At 43.0% G+C, this 25,452-nt stretch overlaps 1 protein-coding gene across 1 annotated transcript in view; it reads right to left on the bottom strand.

The window, feature by feature from the left end:
- Positions 1 to 23,724, bottom strand: part of TBX15 (T-box transcription factor 15) — a 128,593-nt gene extending 104,869 nt beyond the window's left edge. The window contains exon 1 of the mRNA XM_005292732.4: positions 23,232 to 23,724. Coding sequence (XP_005292789.1) covers positions 23,232 to 23,433 — 202 coding nt within the window. The 5' untranslated portion in view covers positions 23,434 to 23,724. The remainder of the gene's footprint in view (positions 1 to 23,231) is intronic.
- Between the last annotated feature and the right edge of the window lie 1,728 nt (positions 23,725 to 25,452).

Here is a 25,452-nt window from a genome sequence, read left to right as displayed (position 1 = left end):
GATGACGCTGAAGAAATCTGGAAGCATTTTAAAGAGTGTAGCTGGTGATCCTCTAGCTCCTGCTACTTTAATGCTTACTAACAAGTAGCCCCACTGGCACCATTCATGTGAGTAAGGATTTTTTTCTGGATCCGTCCCGTAGATATCGGGAAGTAGAGCATGCACCCGAAACTCCAGAGGCAGTTACACAAAATAGAGAGGAGTTTCCTGTACTGGGCAGCAAAGCTGCAGTTAGCGGTGGTTTGTATAAAGTCTATTTGAGCTCAGACCACCCCCACTATAGCAGCACAAAACTCACTGGATTTTCTGATGAAAGTTGGTGAAAGTGCCATTGATTTTATTGTTGTAAGTAGATCAACAGGGAGGGGGAAAGAATTTTAGATGGCACCAGCCACTCTTTGATTCACAGTAACCAACTCCCCAAAAGCAGAAGCTCCAAATTATTAGGAGATTTTTTCTTTTACTGGACAGACAATGGTCTCATCCTGCAAACACTTAAGCTGTAGTGTTTAAAATTGTGACCAGATCCACATGACTAAACACGAACACTCACAGCAGCGAAAGCTACCCTTAGCACTAAGGATTTGAAGCCATGTCCAAAGTCACCATCAGTCTTGTACTTTCAGCCTTTTTATTTATTTATTTTTACTGTGTTTAAATCAATTCCCCACATCTAGGTAGATCTATATGTAATTTTAAAAGCCTTTATTTTCTTTCTGTTTGCAAAGGTACCTTTTTCTGTAGTACAGAAAATGTTGGGCGGTTGGGGGATTCAGAGCATAAACTGCTGATTTTACAAAAATCCCGTCAAATACTCCAAAAAAAAACCCCCAACCCAGCTCTGAAAATGTGTGGAAAATATCATTGCTTCCCTATCTAGGGCATTTATGCTGCATTAATCACCTCAGTCTCATTGTCAAGTCAGCATCATGCTGGCTCTGAAGATGTATTAATCAAATGCACTAACAGGTGCCAGGAGGCAGTGCTGGTGGATGCAATCATATGAGTTTATCACACCACAGATGAGTTGAGACACTATACAGTACAAGGACCCAATCCTGCTTCCATTGACATCAATGGGCCATTGCTTACAGTGAGAGCAGAACTGGGCTCAAAGTCAGCACAACTGTATTAATAATAAGTTGCTAAAAATAAAAATGTATATTATTCATTGTTTGGGTTCCATTTACATTTTAATTCATCGCCTGTATATGTCTTCATTTTTGTTCTCTTGTATTTATTTCTGTTGTTCCCTGGGCTTTGCAAGAGGGAGAATGGGAGAAATCTATTAATACACAAACTAGATCCAGATCCTGCATTCTTTGTACCCCCAAGACTCCCAGGGCATGCAAGGAACGCAGGGTCAGGCCTATACATATTACCTCATGCTTCTTTGTCCACTAAGTGGTGGTGGTGCTGTTATTTTAGTGGCACATCTTTGCTGCTGCTGTTATTTTAGCGTCAGATTTTATTACTTCCACTGACGTAGGTACAAGCCCCAAAGCTATGTCAGGGACACAGAGGTGGTGAGCATATGGTGAGCCGAAAGAGCTTAGGCAATGCTGGAAGCCTGAAGTAGCTATCTGTACTCTGGGTAAAATTCATCCCTGAAGCTCCACACAAGGGCCCATGGATGAAATTGAACCCTTCATACAGGATTTAAATTGGTCTTATGTGGTAAGCAGGATCTTATGTAGGGCTTCCACACCAGGGAGGATTTCACCTGGAGGCTGTAGCTATTTGCATCAAGCCAGTGGAAATTTTACAAAAAGCTAATTCTGTATTAATTTTATAAGAAAACTATTAACATGTGCCACGCAAGCAGAGACATTTCCTGCAGTGTTACAAGAGGTTAGAAAATACCCACCCAGGGGGTGGGAGGGAAGCATGGTACTCAATGCTCTAAAAACATTCAGTGAAGAGAAGATATTGTTACAGTTAAATATCTCACTTACATGTACAATGAGGCATATCTCATTCAAAATAATCATAGTGAAATAAATAAAACCACACAGATATTTTAACACTAATTGAATGGATTTTTTTATCTTAAAATATTTTTACTTTTAAAAACTATGATTAATAATAATACTTTGTATTTATATAGTGTCTTTTATTTGAGGATCTCAAAACATTGTCTACAGGAGGGTGAATTTTGTATTATCTCCCATTTTACAGGTGGGAAAACTGAGGCACAAAGAATTTTGTGTAAAGTTTGGGCACCCAAACACTGAGTCACACAAAACTAGTAAACCCTTGAAAATCTGGGGCTAAGTGACTTGATTAATGTCACACAGCAAGTAAGTAGCAAAACCTGGAACAGAACTCAGGTTTCCTGAATCCAAGTCCCCTGCTCTAACCATGAGGAAGTGCTGTATCACTTAAAATAATGTTTCCCGAAGTGTACAGCATAAACTCCTGGATGGGGATTATAAAGGGCTAGCTAGGAAGCATAGATACACTTCTCAATTGTTCTTCAACATCTCACTTCTCATTTAAAGAAAAAGTCAATCTCTAGCAGTTACGGTTGCAAAGAGAACCTTCAAAGTCTGACACAAGGGTAACCAATGCAGAGGCATCTGCCTGAGTTTGTAGAGAGCCTGAAACAGTAGCTCTGAGTTGTGAATGGCACTGATCATTTCAGTGGGTGCTAACTCAGATGCTGATGATGATATGTTATATGTCCACATTAACTATTTCACTGCTCATCACATATTGTAAGAAAGGAGAGGAAGTGAGATATTATAAAGATCTACACCAGTGTTCCCCAAGATATGGCGGGCATCCTCCTGGGGGAGGAGGGAGAGGAAGGACTAGCTGGGAGTGGGGGGGCACAGAAGGTATATACATTAACATGAGTAAGCCTTTAACAACACATTCCAGGGCAGCAGGGGTAGGTACAATTGGTTTCATTTTCCTGGATTGGGGCTCAGCTTCCAAAAGTTTGGGAAATACCACCTTAAATTATAAAGCAAATTATATAAAATATAAAAGCCGGGTTAAAATAACCTTCACGAGCATGGAGCAGAAACTTTCCCAAGGCACTGCAGTGAGCTCATACTGAACCTCTATCATAAAAAGGGGTTGAGGCCCCTTTGAAAACTTGGGAAGTTTGTAGTCTGTAAAACTAGGGAAGTTTGCCTCTCCTGCACCACAATTTTTCCAATTACCAAAATGCACTTAAGTCAATCAGAGTTCGAGGAGTGGTAGGAATGCAACATGGAGACCTCGGAGTGTAAAATGTTGCTACAACCTTCCAAATGCACTACTCTCGAGTTGTTTTCCCCACATGTGTTAAAGATCAAACTGCTGACATCTCCCCCTGTGCTGTGCAAATGGCGCTCAGAATAAAAGAGCAGCCCGATTGTGCGGGAAACGAGGGCTGGGAGCTGGAAACAATAATTGCTTGTCTCCGTTGCACATTCTCTGCAATCAAAATCCAAAAAGCAGGGGGACAGCAGACCCCTTCTCTTCTTTTTAGCCTGTATCTCAGATAGATATTTGGAGAGGAAACAAACTTTTCACCAAATCCTTTTCAATCCCAAAATTATTCTGACTTCATTATTTTGGGCCTGAGCATGTTAACTTCACTTGCCTTGTCAATAGGATTTAAGGTGTGATGTCAGGGCCGGGGCTCCCTAAGCTTTAACTCAACTAGTTTAGCATGTGCCAAAAGCAGTATGCCTTATCTAGACTAGACTTTTAAAACATGTTAGTTAGCACACGCCAACATAAGTCTTTAAAGCTTGGCCTAGGCAGCAGATCAAATTTTCAAAAACAACTAAAGTAACTTAGAAACCAAAGTCTCATTTTCAAAAGTGACATAGGCACTTAGGAGCATAAGTCTCTACTTATATATATTTTAGCCAAGCAATTAACCAGTGACGTTAGTGGAACTAGTCATACGAATAAGAACTCAGAGGAGTTGTGGCTTGATTTTATTGTCTATTGTGGCATCTGGTGTCACCATAATGGAGATACAATAATAACATCAATAATTCTGAATGAAACCGTCCTGAGCTCCGTAATCAGAAATGCTAAACGTATCAAGAGACATCATAAGGCAGGTGAAATAAAAACAAGGCTTCTTCCTCACTAGATTCCAATGGAGAACAACCAAACAGATCAACAGTTTTATATTAAAAAGAAAATAATTTTTTTAAAAGAATTAGATTTTGTCCCCCACCCTCCCAGTTCTAATACGTATCAAGCCAAATCATCCCTTAATTACAATGAGCAGTTCTGTTTAAAAGGACATACTTGACATGAAAAATCATATGTCTCACTGAAATTTGTGTATCTGCTGTAGTTACTAATAACATCCAAGATTCCTGTGATTGGGAAATGAGAGGACAATATTTTACTCTGTGTCCTCCATATGGTTAATTTGTGCCACTGACAGCATTTTGTGCATAGGCAGTTTCAATTTCCCTTATACAGCTGACCCTGATCCTCCAACCGTTCTGAGTATGGTTACCTTTACTACCATGAGTGATGTCAGTGAGACTGCCCAGGGTTACAAAGTTAAGCACATGCATAAGCGTTTGCAGGTTTGAGGCCTTAGCTATCAAAATGGGGAAACTGACTAACTGAAATGACCTTGATAAGTATGTACAGAGGAGCAGTAAAGCTCTAATCCAAAATATTTAAGGCAGTTTTTTTAAAAAATTAGCCCGTAATATAAGAAACTGGATGATTTTCAAAGAGGCAGTATTTAAAAAATCATATTGACAGTGTCCATTTTGGACTGATGGCAGGATACAACCTCAGATTTGCCCCCGATTGCTTGGTTTGGCTTTTACTAGACTATTATTGTCTTTTGCTAAAAGCACCGCAGTTCAAAGTCCAGTTTTCTTCTTCTCATAGCTGTTTTGCAGTTGCTCCTGAGTTATTCAACATTAAAACTTCTTTCCATTCTGCTTGGCCCGCGCCTTGATCATTAGATGTAAATGCTTCAGGAATTTCTCCAGCTCTGCTTCAGTTTAGCAGAGTGACAATCTTAGGCAAATGTTTTCAATGTGTCTTTCAATGTGTTGTTGGTTTTTTGGTGTGTTTTTTTTTAAACCCTTCTATTTAACACTGAGCAGTTTTAGAATTACTCTTTTTGACAGAAAATTTCACTTTGACGCTTGTCTTCTGGGAAGCCCTGGCTGTCACAGAAACAAATCTATAGTATAAATGGGAGAGGTGAAGATGCAAAGTGGCTCTGATTCAAGACAGAGAAAAATTTCCTTCTGTTTCAAGATTTCTAAATAGCACCTTTTTAAAAAAGTTGTGAACTTCAAAAGCCTAATGAAGATTTAATCAGATAGACAGATAGATTGAACCAAAAAGACTATAAAAAACCATTAAGACAGACACACACAATTAAAACTTTCACTGACCAAAACTGTACTTATCACTGCTGAAATAACAAGAACAATGGGAGTTGCTTCTAGTCAAAAATCCCCAGTTATTAAAGGAGTGATCAATCTAAAGAATACAGAAAAATCAATTATATGCATTAGAAACAGGTGATGCAAGTGGCTCATTCCTGCAAGTGGCTGAGCTTTCTGACCGAATCCAGCAATGTTCTTATGTATGTGCTTAATTTTAGGTACGTGAGTACTCCCACTGAAGTCAATGGGACCATTCACATACTTAAAGTTAAGCATGTGCGTAAGTACTAATGAGTATCTCACCAAGTATGCAGTACAGCTGCAAAGAAAACCATTCTTATAAATGTTTTTCAAAGTTTCTTGCTTCTTTCTAATTAATACGTTTTTCTTTTCTCTGCCACTACAACTTGAAATTTAATTGGAGGGAAAAAATAATCTGTTATTGCTCTGATCTTTGTAAATTCCTCCCTTAAAAAACTAAACTCTGTCTTGTCTCTTCTGCATCTTCCTTACTAAGACATTTTGGATCTGATGATTCTGAAAGGTGACTCTCTGCTGTGTTTTAATCTGATTTAAAACTTTATCCTGGTCATTGCAAAGTGGGCCTGAAACAGAAAGGTTTGACATGTCTCTGTTAACCAAGCCTTCTTACCTCAGCAGTGCTTGGCATGCAGAAAGACAAAAAGCGCTTTCTTTCTATCATTTTAATGTGGGGAAAACTTTATTTTTAAAATTTCCTCTAGTATGCCAGGTAGAATAAGCAGAACTATTATGTCAGGAATCTTTTCTTTTTCATAAACTAATTTCACTATAAAATCTATGATGGTTTAATCTATGATGAATCCTGACCTGAAACAATGTGGGACTTGCATTCTATTTCACTGCAACTGTAATTTCCACTCTTTCCCTTCCTCTCTAAGCAGGTTCCACTGATTTAAGGTGTTTGGGTCCCTGTGTCCTCTGTTAGATCAATATCTACAACAATCCTTTATTACTGATTATGAAATGATGCCACTCTAAGACCCCATTCACACAAACTTGACAACTTTCTTCTTTAAGACCCTGTTCTCCTGCTCACAGCAAATGCCAAGGAAGGGGCAATAATTCTAAGATTGTCCAGCTGAAAAAAACTTGTGTAAATGTTATTAATAGAGAGTCACGATTTAATATGCATTTAAAAACATCTGTTTCAACCCACCAATATGTAAACGGGTAGTGGGCTATACAACCTACTTTTTGGAAGGCATCTGATCAACTCCACCTTCATATTATTATTTCTTATTTGTATTACCGTAGCTTCTGGGAACCCTTGCCATAGGCTAGGACCCCATTGTGCTGGGAATTATACAAACAAAACAAAAAGACAGATGCTGCCTTGAAGAGCTTACAGTCTAAGTATATGTAATATCCCAAATATTAATGTCTCATCAGTAAGATTGGTTGTCATGGTAAAAAAAAATGAGAAAAGCCTGACCCTGTTGTATCAAAAAAGTCAAAAAGTCACAATTCTGTTTGTTTGTTTTTTAAGGCAAACAGTAACATGGGGAAAAAATAATCAAGAAACACTTTTATTTTCCAGCAGAAATGTGTTAAATAGCTGGTGTTCATCTAACCAAATAATCTGTTAATCATAAAGTCTCTGGGGACAGTATTTCCCTATTTGTCTGTATATTGCCTACTACGTTATTGGCACTGTATTAATATGATTATTAATAATAATATAATAACTCTGCTCAGGGAACAGCTGCTGCCCAATCTGTTATGTGCTTAGTTGTTTTTCTGTTCATGAACTGATGCTGGTTTCCTTTGAATGAATTCTTTATTTGTAAGTTTTGAGCATACAGGTTGGATGAATGATTTTCAGACTGCAATTCCACTCGTGATTCCCATTGTTGTGTGATTGGTCACCATGGTCACACACTGTTGTTTCCATTTCCTGGATGACTGAAACATTTTAAACAAGAAAAGAGGGTTCAGTGGTGACTTTGCCATGTACCAAGTCTCTGCTTACCATGATAGCCATTCCCTGGATCACTGGAGCAGCTATGCTGGTCAGAGCAATAAGGGGAGGGAGTGGAGTCAGTCCCTGGTCTATTCCTCCCCCTCACAATCAACTGCATGAAGTGGAAACATGGCAGCTCTGTGCAGCCTGCTTCCCTCTCACACTGCTACTGCAAGGTAGATAATCAGTACAGGTTGTGCCTCCTCCTGTCCCTGCACTCCATGCAGGCCAAGCCACACTTTAGTGCATAATTAATACGGAATAATTCCCTTTCCAGGACAATTTTGGGCCATGTAATCACTCATGCTACAATTTGTGACAATCTGGGAATTCACAAACATTTTCAGGAATACCCAGCAGTTGTCCAAATACTCATAAATAACCAATAAAAAGGCCCCATCTGGGTGAATTCATGAACCAGGTTTTTCCACTACCCCATGGTGGTCTGTGACAGTGTGATAAGGAATCAGCCTTGTTCATAACATTTCAGATGAATTTAACTGGCCCTAGCCAGCATTCTTAGTCGATACTTTACCCATCTGCCTTGTACAATATATTGAACTGATTTCCAGTACCTGCATAAATGACATTGGACTGTAGTTAATAGGTTCTGTCTATCCCCTTCAAGAGCCAGGATAGTCCCTATGTACAAAAACTCACCAAGGGGACGAAAAAACATCAAATTCCCATTAACGCATCACACAGTCTGGGGATGTGGTGTGCTCAGGCCCCTAACCCTCCCCTTCTCTTTCTTTCTCCCTATAGTCCCTCTTCTCTCCCTCCCCCATCAACCCCCCATCTCTGTCGTGTTTTTTACTTTTGTGCTCCTATTAACTCCTCTGTTCCTGATTTCCCCATCACTCCACCCAGGTCATGATTTTATAGATATATATAATCAAAACAAAAATTAAAAAATATACCTGATCACTTTACTTGTATGTTGCACCCTTTGCCTCCCCCCTTATCTATTTAGATTGCAACCTCTTTAAAGCAGAAACTGTATGCCTCAGTGACCCTAACTGAGGCTGTTAGGCACTACAGCAACAACAACAATAATAATAATAGATCCATTTCCCTAGCGCAGCTTCTCAGCCTGGGGGTAGCTCAGCTCCTACAGGAGCCCAATAGACCCCCAGTCTAGCTGCTATCTCCAAACTCCTCTTCAAGGGACGGGTTGATATGGTGGAAGCAGAAAGGGAACCACCAGTGCCCAAAGCCTTCTTTTGGGTAGATTTGATTTGCTATAGGTCAGGAGTAGGCAACCTATGGCACGTGTGCTGAAGGCAGCACGTGAGCTGATTTTCAGTGGCACTCACACTGCCCAGGTCCTGGCCACCGGTCCAGGGGACTCTGCATTTTAATTTAATTTCAAATGAAGCTTCTTAAACATTTTAAAAACCTTATTTACTTTACATACAACAATAGTTTAGTTATATATTATAGACTTATAGAAAGAGACCTTCTAAAAACATTAAAATATATTACTGGCACGCAAAACCTTAAATTAGAGTGAATAAATGAAGACTCTGCACACCACTTCTGAAAGGTTGCCGACCCCTGCTATAGGTTTTGATAGTATTGGATAAGTTGCTATTGTGTCCTGTTTGATTAATCCTGTTTTCATTTTTATAAAAAAGTGAATAATTCCCCAAATTTTCCTGGAATCCCCCCCCCCAGCTTCTTACCGCTAATCAGACAACAAATCTGGAACCCCTCTGATGAGCCAGCACTTCAGCACAGATTCCTTAATAAAGGAAATAAGTAAATCCCTATCGTGTAAGTATAGTCTCACAAAGTCTATTCACCAACACCATTTTCTTCAATATCGAAACAAATCACTACAAATCTCCACAACCATCCCAGCTCCTTGTGAGGGTTTTCTTGATTCCAGGAGCAAATAGAGCTACTGTTTCAGGATCAGCCTGAACAGTTTCTAAGAGGGCAACACAACCTTCCTGCCACCCGGCCAGAAAGTTACAAGATTTGCACAGCAGACCTGCCATGCTACAGTCTTGTGTGCGTATCACTTAGCAGCATTAAAGCGGATAATGTGCCTGGGCTGAACAGACAGAGCCTTTACCTGAGTTGTTTGATGGACAGTTTTTTTATTTGCTTCAAGCAGCCTGGACAGGAAACCCCAAAATCCTAGAACAATAAATCTTTTGATTATTTTTTAAAATTTGAGAGTGAAATAAAAATATTTAGGCAGCCAGGGCTATGCGCTGGACTATATGTTTCCAGGCCTTCCCACACACCTCAAGCACACTGCTTTGAAGGGTAGATCCAACTTCTTACTTTAAAAGCACAATCTCCCAGTGGCCTTGCGTTAAGGGCTGTGAAGAAGTTACACAATAAAGAGGTCACATGCTAGAATGCCAGAATGATGGGCATGTTATAAAAAGCCTAAACTGACAACAAGATAGAAAGCATAAGGAGCATTACCACCTGGTAACTTCACACTAGAGGTGGACTTGATTCCTTTCATTTGCTAAAAGCAGTCACACAGACCTAGAGCCACAAAGAGGTGTAAGCATTGCAATACCTAATTTTAGGCACCCTGCCACCCAGGGGAAGCCTCAGCCTAGGATTCCTAGGCACCCCAAATACCATACATAAGGAGAGTTACGTGCTTAAGAAAGGGATCCTCAGAAGATTGCAGATTGAGCAGGAAGCTGTCTAAGATAACCAGTAGGAAATGACAAGGAGAGGGGTGGGGCCAAAGCCTCATTCGTCAAAGGGAAGTAGGCACCAAACTCTGGGCCGGAGGGCCTTGAACTGGGATTTCTCATATCCCAGCAGAGTACCTGACTACCAGGCTATTGGGTGTTCTTAGCAGGGGGGAAGGTGTCTTTCTGGCCCCTCTCAATTACTCATTGAACCTGTTCCAGTGTGAAGAAATAATTTTTGGTGTAGGGTCTTGAACCCAGTTCTCCCATATCCAAGGGGAGTGCTCTAGCTCTGGCCTGTTGAGTATTCGGTGGATATTTATGCATACATACATGCACAAGCCCCAAAACGTTGTAAGCTAATCACCCCCAACCATCTTTTGTGGGGGCTAAGCACGCTTTGAACACGCCTGCAAGGTTGGACCATGCAGATGAGGGAATACCTAGTTTGAGAATCCCACCAGGGCTTAGGTGTGAGCCAGGGCACCACGCAACTCAGCAGCATCAGGATTCAAGTCAGCTGTACACATGCCCACCAATGGAAACTTCCTTTGGCGACATGTAGAATATGTACTCGGGCAGCCCCCCAGCGTTTAAGTAGCAGTGTAGATGGTGAGGTGAGTAGAGTACAGACACACCTGAAGGCTGTGGGTATGAACCCAAGTACATATCTTACATGGCTCTCTACTAGCCCAAGCCAGGCTTTCCCATCTACATTGCTATTTTTAGTACATATTTTAATACAATTTTTAATATTTTTAGAGATTACCCTGCTGCTTCCCTGCTGCTAGAGCCTTTCCCCGCTGCAGGGAAGGAGTCAGGCATCAGGGAAAGGCTCCGGCAGTGGGGATACCACACAAAGTGGTGTGTAGTGTAGAGGTAGCCTTAGGCTCCATTGGAATTTAGAGGCCTACAGCATTAGGCAGAGTTAGGCAGTAGCTGAGAGGTGGCTTTGAGGATCTGAGTGGCAAAAGTGCATCTCGGCTGCATTAAGTGGCAATGAGGCACTTAAGTCCCTTTAAAAAGAAGAACAGGAGTACTTGTGGCACCTTAGAGACTAACAAATTTATTAGAGCATAAGCTTTCGTGGACTACAGCCCACTTCTTCGGATGCAAATTAAGTCCCTTTGTGGATCTAACCCTCTAGCTTTCTCTATGATTGATCCAGCATCTCAGCACATCAGAGAGAGATGCCAGTACACAAATCAGGAACACGTGGTGACTTTACAGATGGGGAGGGCAGTGGCTGGTGGTGAATGCCTGACTGGAGTAGTTGAGACCCCAGGTAACTGCCCAAGGAAGAGGTCATGATCATTTCAGTGGGAATTTTGGATGATCAGCACCTCTGAAAATTAGGCCAAAAAGGCTCAGATCTAAAAGGTCAGCACCATAAAGCTACCGTGAGTGGTAGGTGCTCAGCACCTTACAGGACATGTCCCTAATACAGTAGCTAGCAGGTAAACAAGGCTTCAGCATAACTTTAGGTTTATCATACAGCACAACATGAAAAAGAATAGGCACTTTGTTACTTCATTTCATTTTTAAATGATGTATATCACAGTCAGAGTTTAAGACCAAAAGGGACCACCAGATCATCCAGCCTGACTGCCTGTATATCACAGATCACCCGTACCACTCAGCCACCCGCACATTAAAACCAACAGTCAGAATTAGTATCACAGCCCTGTGTGTGTCTGGTAAATACATAAAAAGAGTAATTTCAGAAGCAATTGCTACATTTGCAAGAGGAAATGTTGCCTAAAGATTTATGATCACCCATCTCAATTATTTCATGGAGGTTTATTTAAGCTTAGGCAGCATTTGGTATAATGTATGGGCTAGACCTTGCTCCCACAGAAACCAGTGGGAGTGTTGCTGTTAGCTACTGTGAGAACATGAGCAGATCCTATTCATTTTATTTCCTGTACTTTTCTCACCCAGATACACAGGAATGGTAATGGCAGAATAAAACCAGGTGAAATGTAATGCACATCCGAATGATTTCAGAAGCACAGACTAAGATGTAGGGATAGCAGGACAGCACTGGGAAGATCTGGGAGCCAAGTTACCCAAAATGTGATTTGTAAAGGTCATAAACAAGCCAGAACACCTCGATATTTAAACAAATAACATCTTCGATCTTATGAAAGGATTTCTGAATGGGATTGAAGCTCATCAAAGCACCAAGCTGGCTCCTAGTAACTGTGAGAAAATCACCTTCAGTCTAATTCTCCTGAAAGAAGCAAATGGGATGAGGGAATGGACAGAACTCTCCTTCCTGAGCCCCATGTTGGACATGGCTATCTACAGCCCGGGAGAGTTGCACAAGGTAAATACACTTCCCAATGTGAAGTCCACAGGAATTGTTGGTGGTGCGAGACTGATTGGAGAAACCAGAGACATTCTGACATCTCCCGATCATGAGCTTTGGGTTAGTGTGTGGCAGTCCAGATCAGTTCAATAGACAGCCTGATAATATTGTATTATAAAGATTATTAAGTATGAGGTTTAGGCTTGTGAGACCACAAAGGGGTTTATAAGCTATAACCCTGAGTTTGGAATTGTGATTCTTCCCTGCCGATGGAACTTGTGACGCTGCACTTGTGAGATAATTATCCAGCCACTCTCTAACATTAGTTTTATTTTCTTAAAATAATGTATTGATTAATTGAAAATCATAACAGTGCTAGGGTCTAACAGTATAGCCTTGAGGCAGGTATAGTGCATGCAATTTGCTATGCAAACTTCTACAAATCGCTCTGCCGAAACTCCCTCAGTCCTGATCTGCATCCCTATTACAATCCTGGGACATATTCAGCAGCTCAGTTGTATAAATTATGTGGAGGTTTTGCAATGTGTGTAGATGTTTATTAGAATTTTTGATGAGAGACCACCAAATTTATGTTCCCTTGTGACCTAATCTAGTGTTGAATGCAGCTCTCCAAAGGTAAGGTGAGGTGCTGGTGCACTAATTCACTGAGCACCAAGGCCTCAATATTGGGACCACGTCCACAGAAATGTGCTGATTATTAATATAACTTGTGTCAATACCTAACCAGTTTGTAAGCTATTCTTCAGAAACCGTAAATCCGTTATTTTAAGGCTGGTTGGCAGTAACTTCTTTTCAAGCTATGCCCAACAGCTTCCTCCCTGCTGGGGATGTCACTGGGGATCTCCATTTGACAACGCTCTAGGTGTTTCTTATGTGCCCATCATGGAAGGCAGGGCCCTTGTCAGTGTGGTGGGGAAACAGAGACAGATTAGATGTCAACATGAAAGTAAATCTTAGGAAGACAAACTGTTAGTGGCTGGCCTGAAGTATTTGCTGGCCTCACTCTGGCCTACATTACAATCATAATTTACATTTACAAATATAAACATTTTAGATCTTACATTGTCTCTGAAGCAATCTTTGGACAACTACTTTGCATCTGTCACTGGGTCTTCTTCACACCATCTTCACAATATTGTTAGATCAATAGGGTTACTTAGCAAATGGCACATGGAGATATTAATTTTTCTAATCCTTTTGTCACTTCTCCGAATGATTTTGTAACTCATCATTTTCTAGTCTGCAAATTTACTCAGTTAAAATATTGTATTTGGTATGAATGCTGCTGATAGAGCTTTAACTGGACGTAGGTTTTCTGATCATGTTACAGTTTTAAAATATCTTTACTGGCTTCTAGTAACATTTCAGTTTAATTTTACAATAATAACACTTAGCATTTCTCTAGCCACTGTCACTATAAGGCCTTACAAACATTACCAGAAGAAGAAGAAGTATTTTCTACCCAAGGATCTCAAAGTGCTCTACCAATCAATTAGATTAATATTATTATCTGTATTTTACAGAGGGTGAAACTGAGGTTCAAAGGCCTTGTCTACACTGGCATTTTTTTCTGAAAAATATCCCAGTGTTGCTAACAATGTTCAGTGCATCACTATTAGTGATAGTAGTTGTGGAAGCCCTCATGTAGATGTGGTACGGGAGAATGCCAATATTTTTAATATTGTGTTGTGTAGACCAGCTCTAAGCAGGGTTAGATGACGAGATGCTTTAAAAGAGAAGGGCTGCCTGGAGTCCTGTTTACACTATGATTCCCATTGTTGTTGCTGCCAGTGGAGATGTACCATTTTTAGCAAAGGTGGAAGTATTTGTTCGTTCATTCGTTCATTTAAAAGGCTAATGTGGTTCAACCGAAAAGATTAAATGAAAGCTGGGAACACCATGGACCCTGACTAGCAAATTCTCATCATTTCATCTCTGCTTCTACTATTTAATATTAAATGCTTCCCTCTCCCCTGCTACAAACCGTACAATATCATTAAAAGTGTTTGCACAACATGTTTGAGCACTAATATTTGGTCACAAACTAATAAAATTCCATCACTAGGTACTGAGAAACCCAACCCTTCTGGGAAACTATGATAATCTAGGAAGCCTTTTTTATAGTATACTGATACTTAAAGGAAGTATTTTTTCACACAACTCACAGTCAACCTGTGGAAGTCCTTGCCAGAGGATGTTGTGAAGGCCACGACTATAACTTGTTCAAAAAAGAACTAGATAAGCTCATGGAGGATAAGTCCATCAATGGCTATTAGACAGGATGGGCAGGGATGGTGTCTCTAGCCTCTGTTTGCCAGAAGCTGGGAATGAGCGACAGAAGATGCATCACTTGATGATTACCTGTTCTGTTCATTCCCTCTGGGGCACCTGGCATTGGCCACTGTCAGAAGGCAGGATACTGGGCTAGATGGACCTTTGGTCTGACCCAGTGTGGCCATTCTTATGTTCTTATAGTAGAAAACTCCCACCAATGTAACTAAAAAATTGATTTAGTTACACCAGCATAAACCCCTGCTATAGATGCACTTAAACTGGTTTAGATTGCACTTAAACTGATTTAGCTTAAAGCATAAATTGGTTGAAGTGCTTTTTGAACCAGTTTCAGTACATGAACATTAGTGGTTTGCCCTGGTGTAATTACATTGATTTTAATGGGTTTAGTTACACCAGCACATTTTATAATATAGACCAGGACTCAGAGAAAGAGAGAGAGATTTAAAAAGCATGTTGGTCCTTGAGGGCCTAGGACTGCAAACCTTGTTTCATGCAAGAAATCCATTGACTTCAATAGGAATACTTGTGAGTAATTCTTACTCATGTGAAGAGGGGTTTGCAGGATCAGGCCCTACTGCAATAGAAATGTTATTTTCTGGAGGTACCAGACTTAGAATTGTAGAATCATAGAAACGTAGGGCTCGAAGGAACCTCAATAGGTCATCTAATCCATCCCCTGCACTGAGCCAGGGTCTCTCGATCTCTCTCTTGCTTTTCCATCTGAAAAAAGCATCAGTTTTCTGTAAAGACAGATATAGATAGACCAGGACGCCTCTGCCTTAGGGAGACTAGCTAATCTGATATTTGATATAAGAGCTCAGCCTGAAGTGGGAGGAGGGAGACATGATGGATGGTTAGTAGGAAGTTACTTGACTTGTGCCTGTAATAGAAGCTCTTTAGATTTTCCCTGAGATCTCGTCACAGACGAGAATGTCCTTTGAATTCCCACCTTTTCCCACTTCCTGCAGATGGAATAATTTTGGATAGTTTTGGATATTCAAAATAAGTAACAAAGAAATCAAGACATTGTTTGACATGCTGTCTCCTTTCTAAGACTCTGCTGTCTTGGAAACAATTCCTAGATATTTTCATATTATTCCATTACCTGCAGTTTTAATTCAGTGTGAACAATTCACCTCCTTGCAGGAAGAGTTTAACAGGCATGACAGCGGAAATCACCAATTCAATAAGATAGAGATTACTGTAGAGATAAACCCTTCTCACTCACTCGCTCTTTTCTCAAGAATGAAAGGTCAAGGTTGGATGAACTTGAGCAACACAAACCTAGTCTGAGCTCCCACACTGAACTCCTGGTTCCCATCTAGACAGCTCCATCTCCTTTTCTCTACAATGTCACCTTCTGACAGCAATAGCATCCACTCTGTGGGCAAAGTGCAGGGGGAGCATACATGTCCTGGAGGTTACATTTTCATTATTTCCTCAAATTATCAAATACAGTACAGACTATCATAGTCTCAGCCACTTCTGCTCAACTACACATTTAGAGCTTTCTATCTAACACTTAATTCTAAGACAGCATTAGATCTGCAGATCTAAGATCTCAGATCTGCAGATCACAAAGGGGGGGTAGATTTCATGCACCCCATTTTACAGATGGGCAAGCTGAAGTTAATGTTCCACACCAAGTGAGTGGCAGAATTAAGAATGGAACTGAAGTTTCCCAACTCCTTTTCCTCTGCCTGGGTTGCCTCACCACACTCTATCAGATAGGTCTTAACCAAAACTCAACTCTAAACAATCAAAGCTGGAACCATATTTTGCAGCTTAGGCCCATGGAGGCTACGTCCATCAATGGCTATTAGCCAAGATGGTCAGGGATGCAACCCCATGCTTTGAGTGTCCCTAAGCATCTGACTGCCGGATGGTGGGACTGGACAACAAAGAATGGATCACATGATAATTGCCCTGGTCTGTTCATTCCCTCTGATGTATCTGGCATTGGCCACTGTCGGAAGACAGGATACTGGGCTAGATGGACCATTGGTCTGACCCAGTATGGCTGTTCTTATGTTATTATTTCTAACCTATGTACAAATATACATGTCTTGTGTATATTACATTATACATAGATGTATATACATGAATAGGAATGTATGTAATAACGTACATACATTACAATAACAAATAAATGGTGATTATATCTCTATGATCAATTGTGGAAGCATGTGGTAAACTGTATTTATTGTTGCAGGAATTACCAGCCCTTTGACTTTCTTACCTGCTTTCTGCCCACTAATCCCTCTTGGCCAGGATTACTTCCCAGTTCTAAACCTCTGAGCAGATTTAGACAGCCGCTGTTTGTTGTAGTTATTTTAGACATCCTTGCTTTCTCCTTCCTCAAAGTCTGGAATTTCCCCCACAAAATTACATGATGCTAAAGTGCAAGATGATCAGTATTCAGTCCAGGAGCACGTTTAAGATAAATAGCTCATGAACACTTAGGTCTAGGCAGAAGAGCTTTATACCATTGGAAAGGACCTGGGAATTCCCCCCTTGCCAAGGGTGTAACGCTTTTGTCCCTAATCTTGGTAGGACACAAGTCATCACCCCATAAAATTAGGACAGTGTAGTGGAGCTTTTTTATAGATCTTTCTAAAATGCATTATTTTCTCTCCCTCTAAAGCCCCACAGTAACTAGGCTGCATGCCTTGACAGGAAGAAGGATATGAAATGCTGACCGAATTTGACAAAATGTAAAACTCTCAAACATTTCTCAAATGTTTTCTTCTGTAAAATATGTGGCATAAACAATATCCTGGAGGACTGTGTAGTATCAAGGTGTTACAGGCATTTGTTTAGGGAAATGTGCATATTTCACTGGTGACTTCTCTGCTTGTAGTATGGCTATCTTAAACTCAAAGAGTAAAAACGCTTACCACGCCCCTGTGTTCTCGCTCGCTCTCTCTAATACAGATAATGGGCCTGTGTAGATCTCTAAAAGTACAACGTAGGCAACTGAGAGAAAAACTGTGCTTCAAAGGAAAATCCAGATTTCGAATGTACCCACAAAAACTTCAATCGCAAATTTCTGATGAGCAGATGAGCTCACTAAACTCTCCCCCCAGCCTGCTAATTTCACTCCATCACTAATGAAAGATACAATTGTAAATGATGATGAATAAATTATACATAAAGGATGGGAAGATACAGTGATTGACACACTCAGGACGTTAGCGCTGATCATGTTTAGCCTACAAATACCTGGAAACCCAGAGATACCAGGGACGTGTGTTAATTGGTTGTCTAAAAACGTTACTGGACTGGGCATTTCAGTGTCTGATTTAACCTAACAGCTAGTTTTCCCCATCTCTGACATGCGGATAATATTTACTCACTTCCCAGAGGCACAGAACGCTCCGGCTCATGAATGTTTGCAGCGCGCGTTGAGATGCGCAGGTGAAAGGCAGCAGCGCTGTGCCAAGTGCACATGGGAGTGCTCTAGACGAGGTCATTCGGGGCAGGTCAAGGCCAGGCCCCCTACAGCAGTTAATCTGCAGCACTAGGGCCCAGAGTCATGGGGCGATATTGCTCCCCTCGGCCGCGAGCTCTTCTCTGGAACCACTGCAAACCCTTGGCTAGGGGGGTCCGGCTGCTGGGGCCGCAGTGTGAGCAGGGCCGGGGGCCGGGCAGCAAGAAAGGAGGAGGCTTGCAGGACTTGGGAGGCTCGCGGATCCGGGTGTTGAGCTTCCCTCTGGCCGCCTGCAGCTGCTCTGCTCCCGGCAGGGTCTCACTCTCCACCCAGCCCAACGCCTGGCCCCGGGAGCGCAGCCAGCACCTACGTGTTAACCCGTCCAGCCCACTACAGCCCGCTCCGCCGCCCCCCAGGCCCCGAGGGAAGCCCCCGCCGGAGTCGTGAGCGGCGAAGACAGAAGAGTCCTTTCAGCCAAGGCTGTGCATGTGCCGGAGCCCTGCTCAGAGCTGATTTCAGCGCCTGCCTCCTGCCAGGCATGGGCAGGCTACGTCCTCCATTAGCTCCCAGCCCCGGGCAGCTCCCTGTGCCATTCCTCTGAGCTCTAGGGTAGCCCCGGGCTACCTTGATCTGTCCTTCATCCGCCCCTCGCCCAGCCGCACGCAGCCGGCCCTGCACACGCACCCAGCGGCTCGGGCAATGCAAGGCAAACCCATAGCAGTACCGCGCACACAGCCTGCCTGCTGCCCCGGCGCCCAGGCCCGCTCCCTGCGCCCGCGCCCCTGGCGCTTCGGCCGCGTGGCTGCGGGACAAGGCCAGTTCTGAGACCCAGCGGGCGTCCTGCTGCTCCAGGCTCGCCCCCAGCCGGCCTGCTCGGCCCAGCCATCCACCGGAGCTATGCGGGGTGGTGGGGATAAACCGCAGTGGAGATCCTGAGCCATCCCCCCGTTATGTCTCTAAGGCCTGGGCTCCGGGCCCTGCGTAGAAGAGCGGAATTGGGGTTCGCCCCGTGCCGGGTGTGTGTGTAACTGATATGGCCACTGACTGGAGGGGCGCATTTTTAAGGATTTATTGACAGTTGTGGGGCGTTTTTCCTTTCTACGACTCTGCGCTGATCACGTAATTACAGAATAAACCAGCCCCTGGCTCCTCACCCAATGCGCGTACGTTCATGTAGGGCTCCATCCTCTACTCCTCACTCAGGAAAAACCGGCATTGGCCGCCGCATCTGTGTGTGTCACACACACTCACTTAGAAAGTCTCCACACAGCCCCTGCCATGCCGTGTGCATATTTCAGAACAACCCAGTTCACCCGCGAGGGGGGTTTAATCCAGAATGCCTTTCCATAACTTTGTGATTCGAATCCAGCTTCAGACTTGTGTAAACTGAGTCTCATAAAACAGCACAAGATTCATTCTGACGACAAGATTCATTGCTAAGGCATTAATAACTTGCATCTACTGGAGAGATCTTTATAAACCTAGAAGATTTATCCAAGTCATTCTCCCCCCCACAGGGCACATCCGGGCAGCAGATATTGCCCTTCACTTCAGGACAAGGTGGGGCTCTGTCCAGCTTGGGATCTCAGGTCTCATTACTGTTGAATACACTCTAATGCGAGGCCTTGGGCATGGCCGGGAAGTCCCAATACTCGGTGGTTTGTTTAACCGAAAGGGAGATGTGTGAATGTGAAAAGGGTTGGCTCCCCGGTGCATGTGGTTTTGTGCGGAATGGCTTTTGTAAGGTCCACCGAGAGAGTCGCAAAAAAGGAGCTTCCAAACAAGAATGAAAATGAGACGCAGCGTGAGGCAGCAACACCAGCATTAGTTTCGTTTCTTTAGGGAAGGAGATAGGGGTCCCAGAACACGAAATTCACAAGCAATCCTGACAACATACAGTCATCCACCTCGCTCGGGCAGATCCCCGGGGAGAGGTGTTAACACCTCAGCTATTCCATATTAAACCCAAACCCCGGTCGCCTTGATAATAAAGAGAAAAATATGGAATTGAAGTATCAAACGAGTCCCAGCTACGCCCGGGTTCCATTAAATATTAGTCTATACAGACAGACACCGCAATATGTTAGCATGAAGTACTATTAATTATTGGTTATTAAGTATTGATTACTTATTTATTATTTATAATATTTCATGCTCGACCCAATTATCGTGATTTTAAAACTTCTCGAGATCCAATTTTGTTTCTTTAATTTCAATTTAATAAAAATAAAAATAAACCCTGGTAGATAACGGAAAACTTTTAACAAAAATTGACTTGAAAATATGGAATTTATGGGAAGTAATAATAATAAATCCATTGTCAACGTACAACATTGTTGATTATTTGCTGTAATATTTGATGCAAGGACTTTGAGTTTGGGGCATTATCTTTTTTTTTTAACTTCTAATGCACCTTTTGAGATTTATTAAGATTTAAATACTTTAGCTTCAAAGTTTGCATTTAATTGTTTTTTTTTTTTTGTAAATAAGCATGGTATATGCTATACATGTATATGTAGATAGATAGAGATATGTCTATCTATAACAGCTAATCAATTTTCACCAGCAGCAAAGGAAAACTACAGTAGATTTGGACTGGATGGATTTAATGAAGTGACTGTGCAAATTGCACTCTCAGGTTTTTAAAAATTTATACTAGCACCCTAAAAAATATTTTAAAATCTGGTCTTGATTTGCTGTGCTTTATGAAAACACTTTGCTTTCCAATATTTCAGACGTTAGCTGCCGTGTTTACCCGCTTTCCAGTCTGGCTCTTTGGGGGTCTCACTTTATTCCAAATTCATGCAGAAATGGGCAAGTTAAACAGTCTTATGTTTTGTGTGTAGCCTCCAATAAAGGGTATTAATTGGAAATTAAAATAACGAAAAACGGGATAACACGCAGATGTGCCAGATTACTGGAGACGGGATTTGATTGATTGGTTGATTGATTGATTTTCCTGAGGAATCATTTGTAAACTTGATTTACTTTTCTTTCTTTTTCTTTTTTTTTTTTTTTCTTGTCTCCACTTTTTCTCATTGCTAGGGAGCATTTTCTTCAGGGAATTCCCTAATCATAAAATTTTAGGCAGGTCTCTTTGAGTTTCAGAGGAAGAAGAAATTGATGTTGTTGCAATTCAGATTACTATTATTAATAATAAAAATAACAATTCCTTGAGAGCTGGAGGGAGGGAGAAAGGGTCTCTAGAATTTTCAGTATTTTCCCACCTTCCTTTTTTTAAAATCCTTTTTTACAATTGTAAAATTTTGACCAGTAACTTTCTGTCCGATTTTTATGCTGGATTTGAGAAAAGCGATCTTTATGTAATCATTTAAAATTGTACAAAAAAATAAGTATTTGCGTCCCAAAGTATCGTGGGTTCAAGTGAGTACGGGAGGCAGTGATTTTTTCAGCGATTAACAGAAAACTCTACCTTTTTCCCCCAGACACAAAAAGTGATTTGGAAATTATATAGAATTCCCTTTCGCCCTTAATCATAATAATCATAATAATAATTGCTGTCATTCGCATTTTAAGAGATTGTGTAGCCGCAAAAAGCCGAAGGCAACTAACCTAGCAAGACGGTTGTTCATCTGGTGAAAAGGAATAATTTTCACCCAGTGTCTATTTTCATTCCCCCCGTAGCTCTAGCCGTGGCATTGATCTGTACTTCTGTATTCCCTGAGTACATTTACAGACAGGGACTTCTATGGAATACATTTGCTTTTTAAAATGGAGATTAGGCATGAGTAAAATCACCAAGGGACAATAGTTTAATTTTTTTACTCAGGCAAATCTCTTAATTAAGTCAAGATTTTAATTTTTTAAACTAGTGAAAACTGAATAAGAGAATCCAGCCTGTTCTTTCAGACAATCCACAGCAGGAATCTGAGCTGGGGCCAACCGGCCTGTCTTGTACCTTTTGTGCTGTTAACCCCGGGGGTTGTTTTCCATGTATTACGCAGTATCTGCCATTGAATGCACGTAGACAGTATTGAATCTATTAGTGTAATTAATATTTTCTGTAAATTACGCCGTATTTTAATGTATTTCATTTCGTTCCCTTTCCCTTTCTACCAGAAAGGTTGGACTCGAGGAGGGCCAGGCCCAGGGCGCAAGCGGGGAGATCATTACAACGGGCCGCCTGGCCGGGAGCAGAGCTCCCCACTGAAAGTAACGGCGAGCCCCGCGCAAAGGGCGACGGGCCCGTATGGCCCGGGGCTGTCGGTCTGAGCCATGGGCTGGCTGCTACGCGCCTGTCCCTACAGCGCTGGAGCCTCTCTGCAGCACAGAGCGCTAGCGGGGCACGAGCGCCAGATCCCTCCGGGGCCCGATCCTGCCGCCTCCACACTCAATGGCACTTTGCCCGTTGGCCTCCCCGGGGTCAGGATCAGGCCCCAGCCCTCTGGTAAAGCTCAGGGCGGGCGCGCGGCGCTCGCTGCTTTGCTGCACAGGGCATTTTACCCACGCCTGCTGCTCCCTGCGTCGCTGTGCTGCTTTCACTGGCCAGCCCCAGCACGGGCGTTTCTCGCAATCCCTGCTCAGTCAGCCCGGCTGGAGCTTTCGCCTCCTGCCAACAGCTGTTCGCCTCGGACTGGGCACTTTTGTTTTCATGGCGCGCTCGCAGGAGCAAAGTGTCTGCAAAAGCCGGGGGAGGAGGGTTTACAGGCGAGGCCGATCACGGAGCGTGCTTGGGAGTGCGGAACCGGGGGGAACCTACTCGCCCCACAGGATTAACCTCCCACACTCAAGTACACCGTGACCTGCTCAGAAATGGCACTAGTTGCTTAGCGGCGCAGGAAATCGCTCAGCGCCCTGCAAAGCGGTGGAGCAAGGAAAGGCGTGTGTCCGAGCAGTGCCCAGCGAGCTAGAGAGAGCAGGGGGAGAAGCAGCGGAGCCGGGCCCCGCCTGGGGGCTGTCAGAGCCAGAGAAAGTGAGTCTCGGCTGGGTGGGAGACATTCCCCCTGGCTCCCCTCTACGCAAACCAGCCTGCAGGAGACGGGGCTGTGCCAGGCTCTGCCGCCCGGCGAAGAGGCCCGCGGCTGCTCCGGGCGGCGTACCGGCTGCGAGTGGCTCTTTAGCTAACGGGAGGGAAGCGGGGTGGGGATAGAAAAGGCGGGTCACTAACCGGGGTTGAGGTCCAGGCACTGGGTCGGGTCTTCGTTCTCCCCTAGCTGGCCATTGGGGCTGAGGCTCTCCATGGACAAATCCAACCCCTTGTCCTCCCAGTCTCGCAGTTTCCGCTTTTTATTTGTCCCAATCAAGGCTTCTACGGAGAAAGCGTGAGCCCGGGAGCTGAGGGCTACTGCAGATCTTCTCCGCTCACTCATCTTAGCCCCCAGCCCGGAGCCGCGCCAGAGGAGCAACCAGGGGCTCGGAAGGCAGAGCTTGGGGAGCAGAGGCAAAGCCCGTCGCCTCTCTCCCCACCAGCCCCTCCCCAGCTGCGCCTCCAGAAGAGCCCTGAGTCCTCTGTAGGCTCTACATGAGGCAGGGCCGGGCGAGAGTGGGCAGCCCAGGTCCTCAGCACTTGCTCAGAGGGATTGCAGGCTGGATTTCATCTTTTTTTTCCCCCCTCTCCTTTCCCTTCTGCCTCCCTCTGATTGATACAAACTTCTGGGAATTTTTTTTCCCAAAGAGTTAGGCAGGCTGCTTGCGCCTGTCAAAAAAAAAAAAAAAGTCCCTGGCCAATAGGAGGAAGGGAAGGAGAGAAACCCAAAAGCTGCAACCCAATGAGGAGGGGAGGGAGACTCAGGCTTGAGCGCTAGGAATTTGGCCTGGTGGGTCCTGGAGGAGAATTAACTCTATAAAGAATGGAGCCGTGCAGGAAAAAATCTAGCTATAAATGCAGCGAGGTAACAACTCCAACGCTAATCTAATCCCCTGCGCACCCAGAGTTTTTAGTGACTTCTGGCCACTAAAGCACCAAACATCATAGTATTTGAATGGGCCTTAAAACCTAGGACTATTTGCAGGACGCCCTCAAACGCCGTGCTGTTGTCTTTGTTGCTGCTGCTGGTAGTGGTTGTGGTGGTGGTGGTTTCCCTTTCAAAAATAACGGCGTTGTTTATTAGACCCGTTTTCCCTGAGAATGGTGTCTCTTTTTAAGTGATTTTGATAACAATCGGGCTGTGAAAGCGGTGTTAAACTGACTGCGCCATTTTGCCCTAGTTGTAAATATTTGCTGCCGTTGGGACTACCTTGTATTTTGACATTTGGATTTTCCATGTTCTTTTGCTAGTGTATAATTTTATCCCGCCAGAGAAAATCAGGTAAAGGCCACATAAATAAATAATAGTATACATCTGTATAACCATCTGGGTAGTGAGTTCGCACTAAAAATAAAAATAACTCGATTTACCAAGAAAAAACTCGTACGTTTCCGCTAATGTATCTCAGCAAGAAACATATTTTGAATGATTAGATAGACAGATAAACATAACGCTAAGCATTTTATGAAGTAAATAATAAATGAAACATGGAAAATATATCAACAAAATAGAAATTAGAAAAATAGAAGGCCGAACAACATAATAATTGGATCTTCGTCATCGAATAAATTAGAAGGAAAATGTAATAGACACTTCAAATTCAGTAACGGGTTGTTTTATTTTATTTATTTATTTATTTATTTATTTTTATGGTCACGGAGGAAAAAAGAGAGAAATGGCTGACCTGGAGCTGTTTTCAAACTAGGTAGAACGGCTGGACATGGCTAGGCTAATTTTAAATTAACTTTTGCGATGGATGCGCCATCCCAAAGACTTGTGGGCAGAAATGAAAACTTTGGGCATAAGTGCTGGAACTAGGGGTGCTGTAGCACCTCCTGGCTGGAAGTGGTTCCCATCCTATACAGGCTTTACAGTTCGGTTCAACGGCTTTCAGCTTCCCCATTGTACAAATTGTTCCAGGGCCCCTGACTTTGAGGCAGCCATGGATCAGTTTCTGGGGCTGAACACACACACCTCCGTGTCCGTGTGTGGTATCAAAGACGCTTTCACATCTCTCTTTCTGTCCCAATACTCTGTAGCCCTCTGGTAAAGTTAAAACAATAACCTTTGCGAGGAAGAGGTTTTAAAGATAAAAGACCTGAAAGGTGTGATTTCAACAGCTGAGTAACATGGGGAAACTCGATGCAGTTTTCCTGGGCGGGAACTGGGAATTGTTTGTTTCAAAATATATCGCTTTCGACAGCTCACATCCACAGGGGCTGAGCACCAGGCACATACACAGCGACAAACTGAGGTGCACTGCGGTGTTCTCGCCTTTCCCTGCATGGCATGCCATTTGGGGCTTAGTGCGTTCTCAGCTAACCCTGGTTGCAAAGAGGCCATTCGGAAGGGAGGTTTTGA

This window comes from Chrysemys picta, chromosome 1 (assembly GCF_011386835.1).
Source record: "Chrysemys picta bellii isolate R12L10 chromosome 1, ASM1138683v2, whole genome shotgun sequence".
Lineage (NCBI taxonomy): Eukaryota > Metazoa > Chordata > Testudines > Emydidae > Chrysemys > Chrysemys picta.
This window is presented reverse-complemented; position numbering and strand designations above follow the sequence as displayed.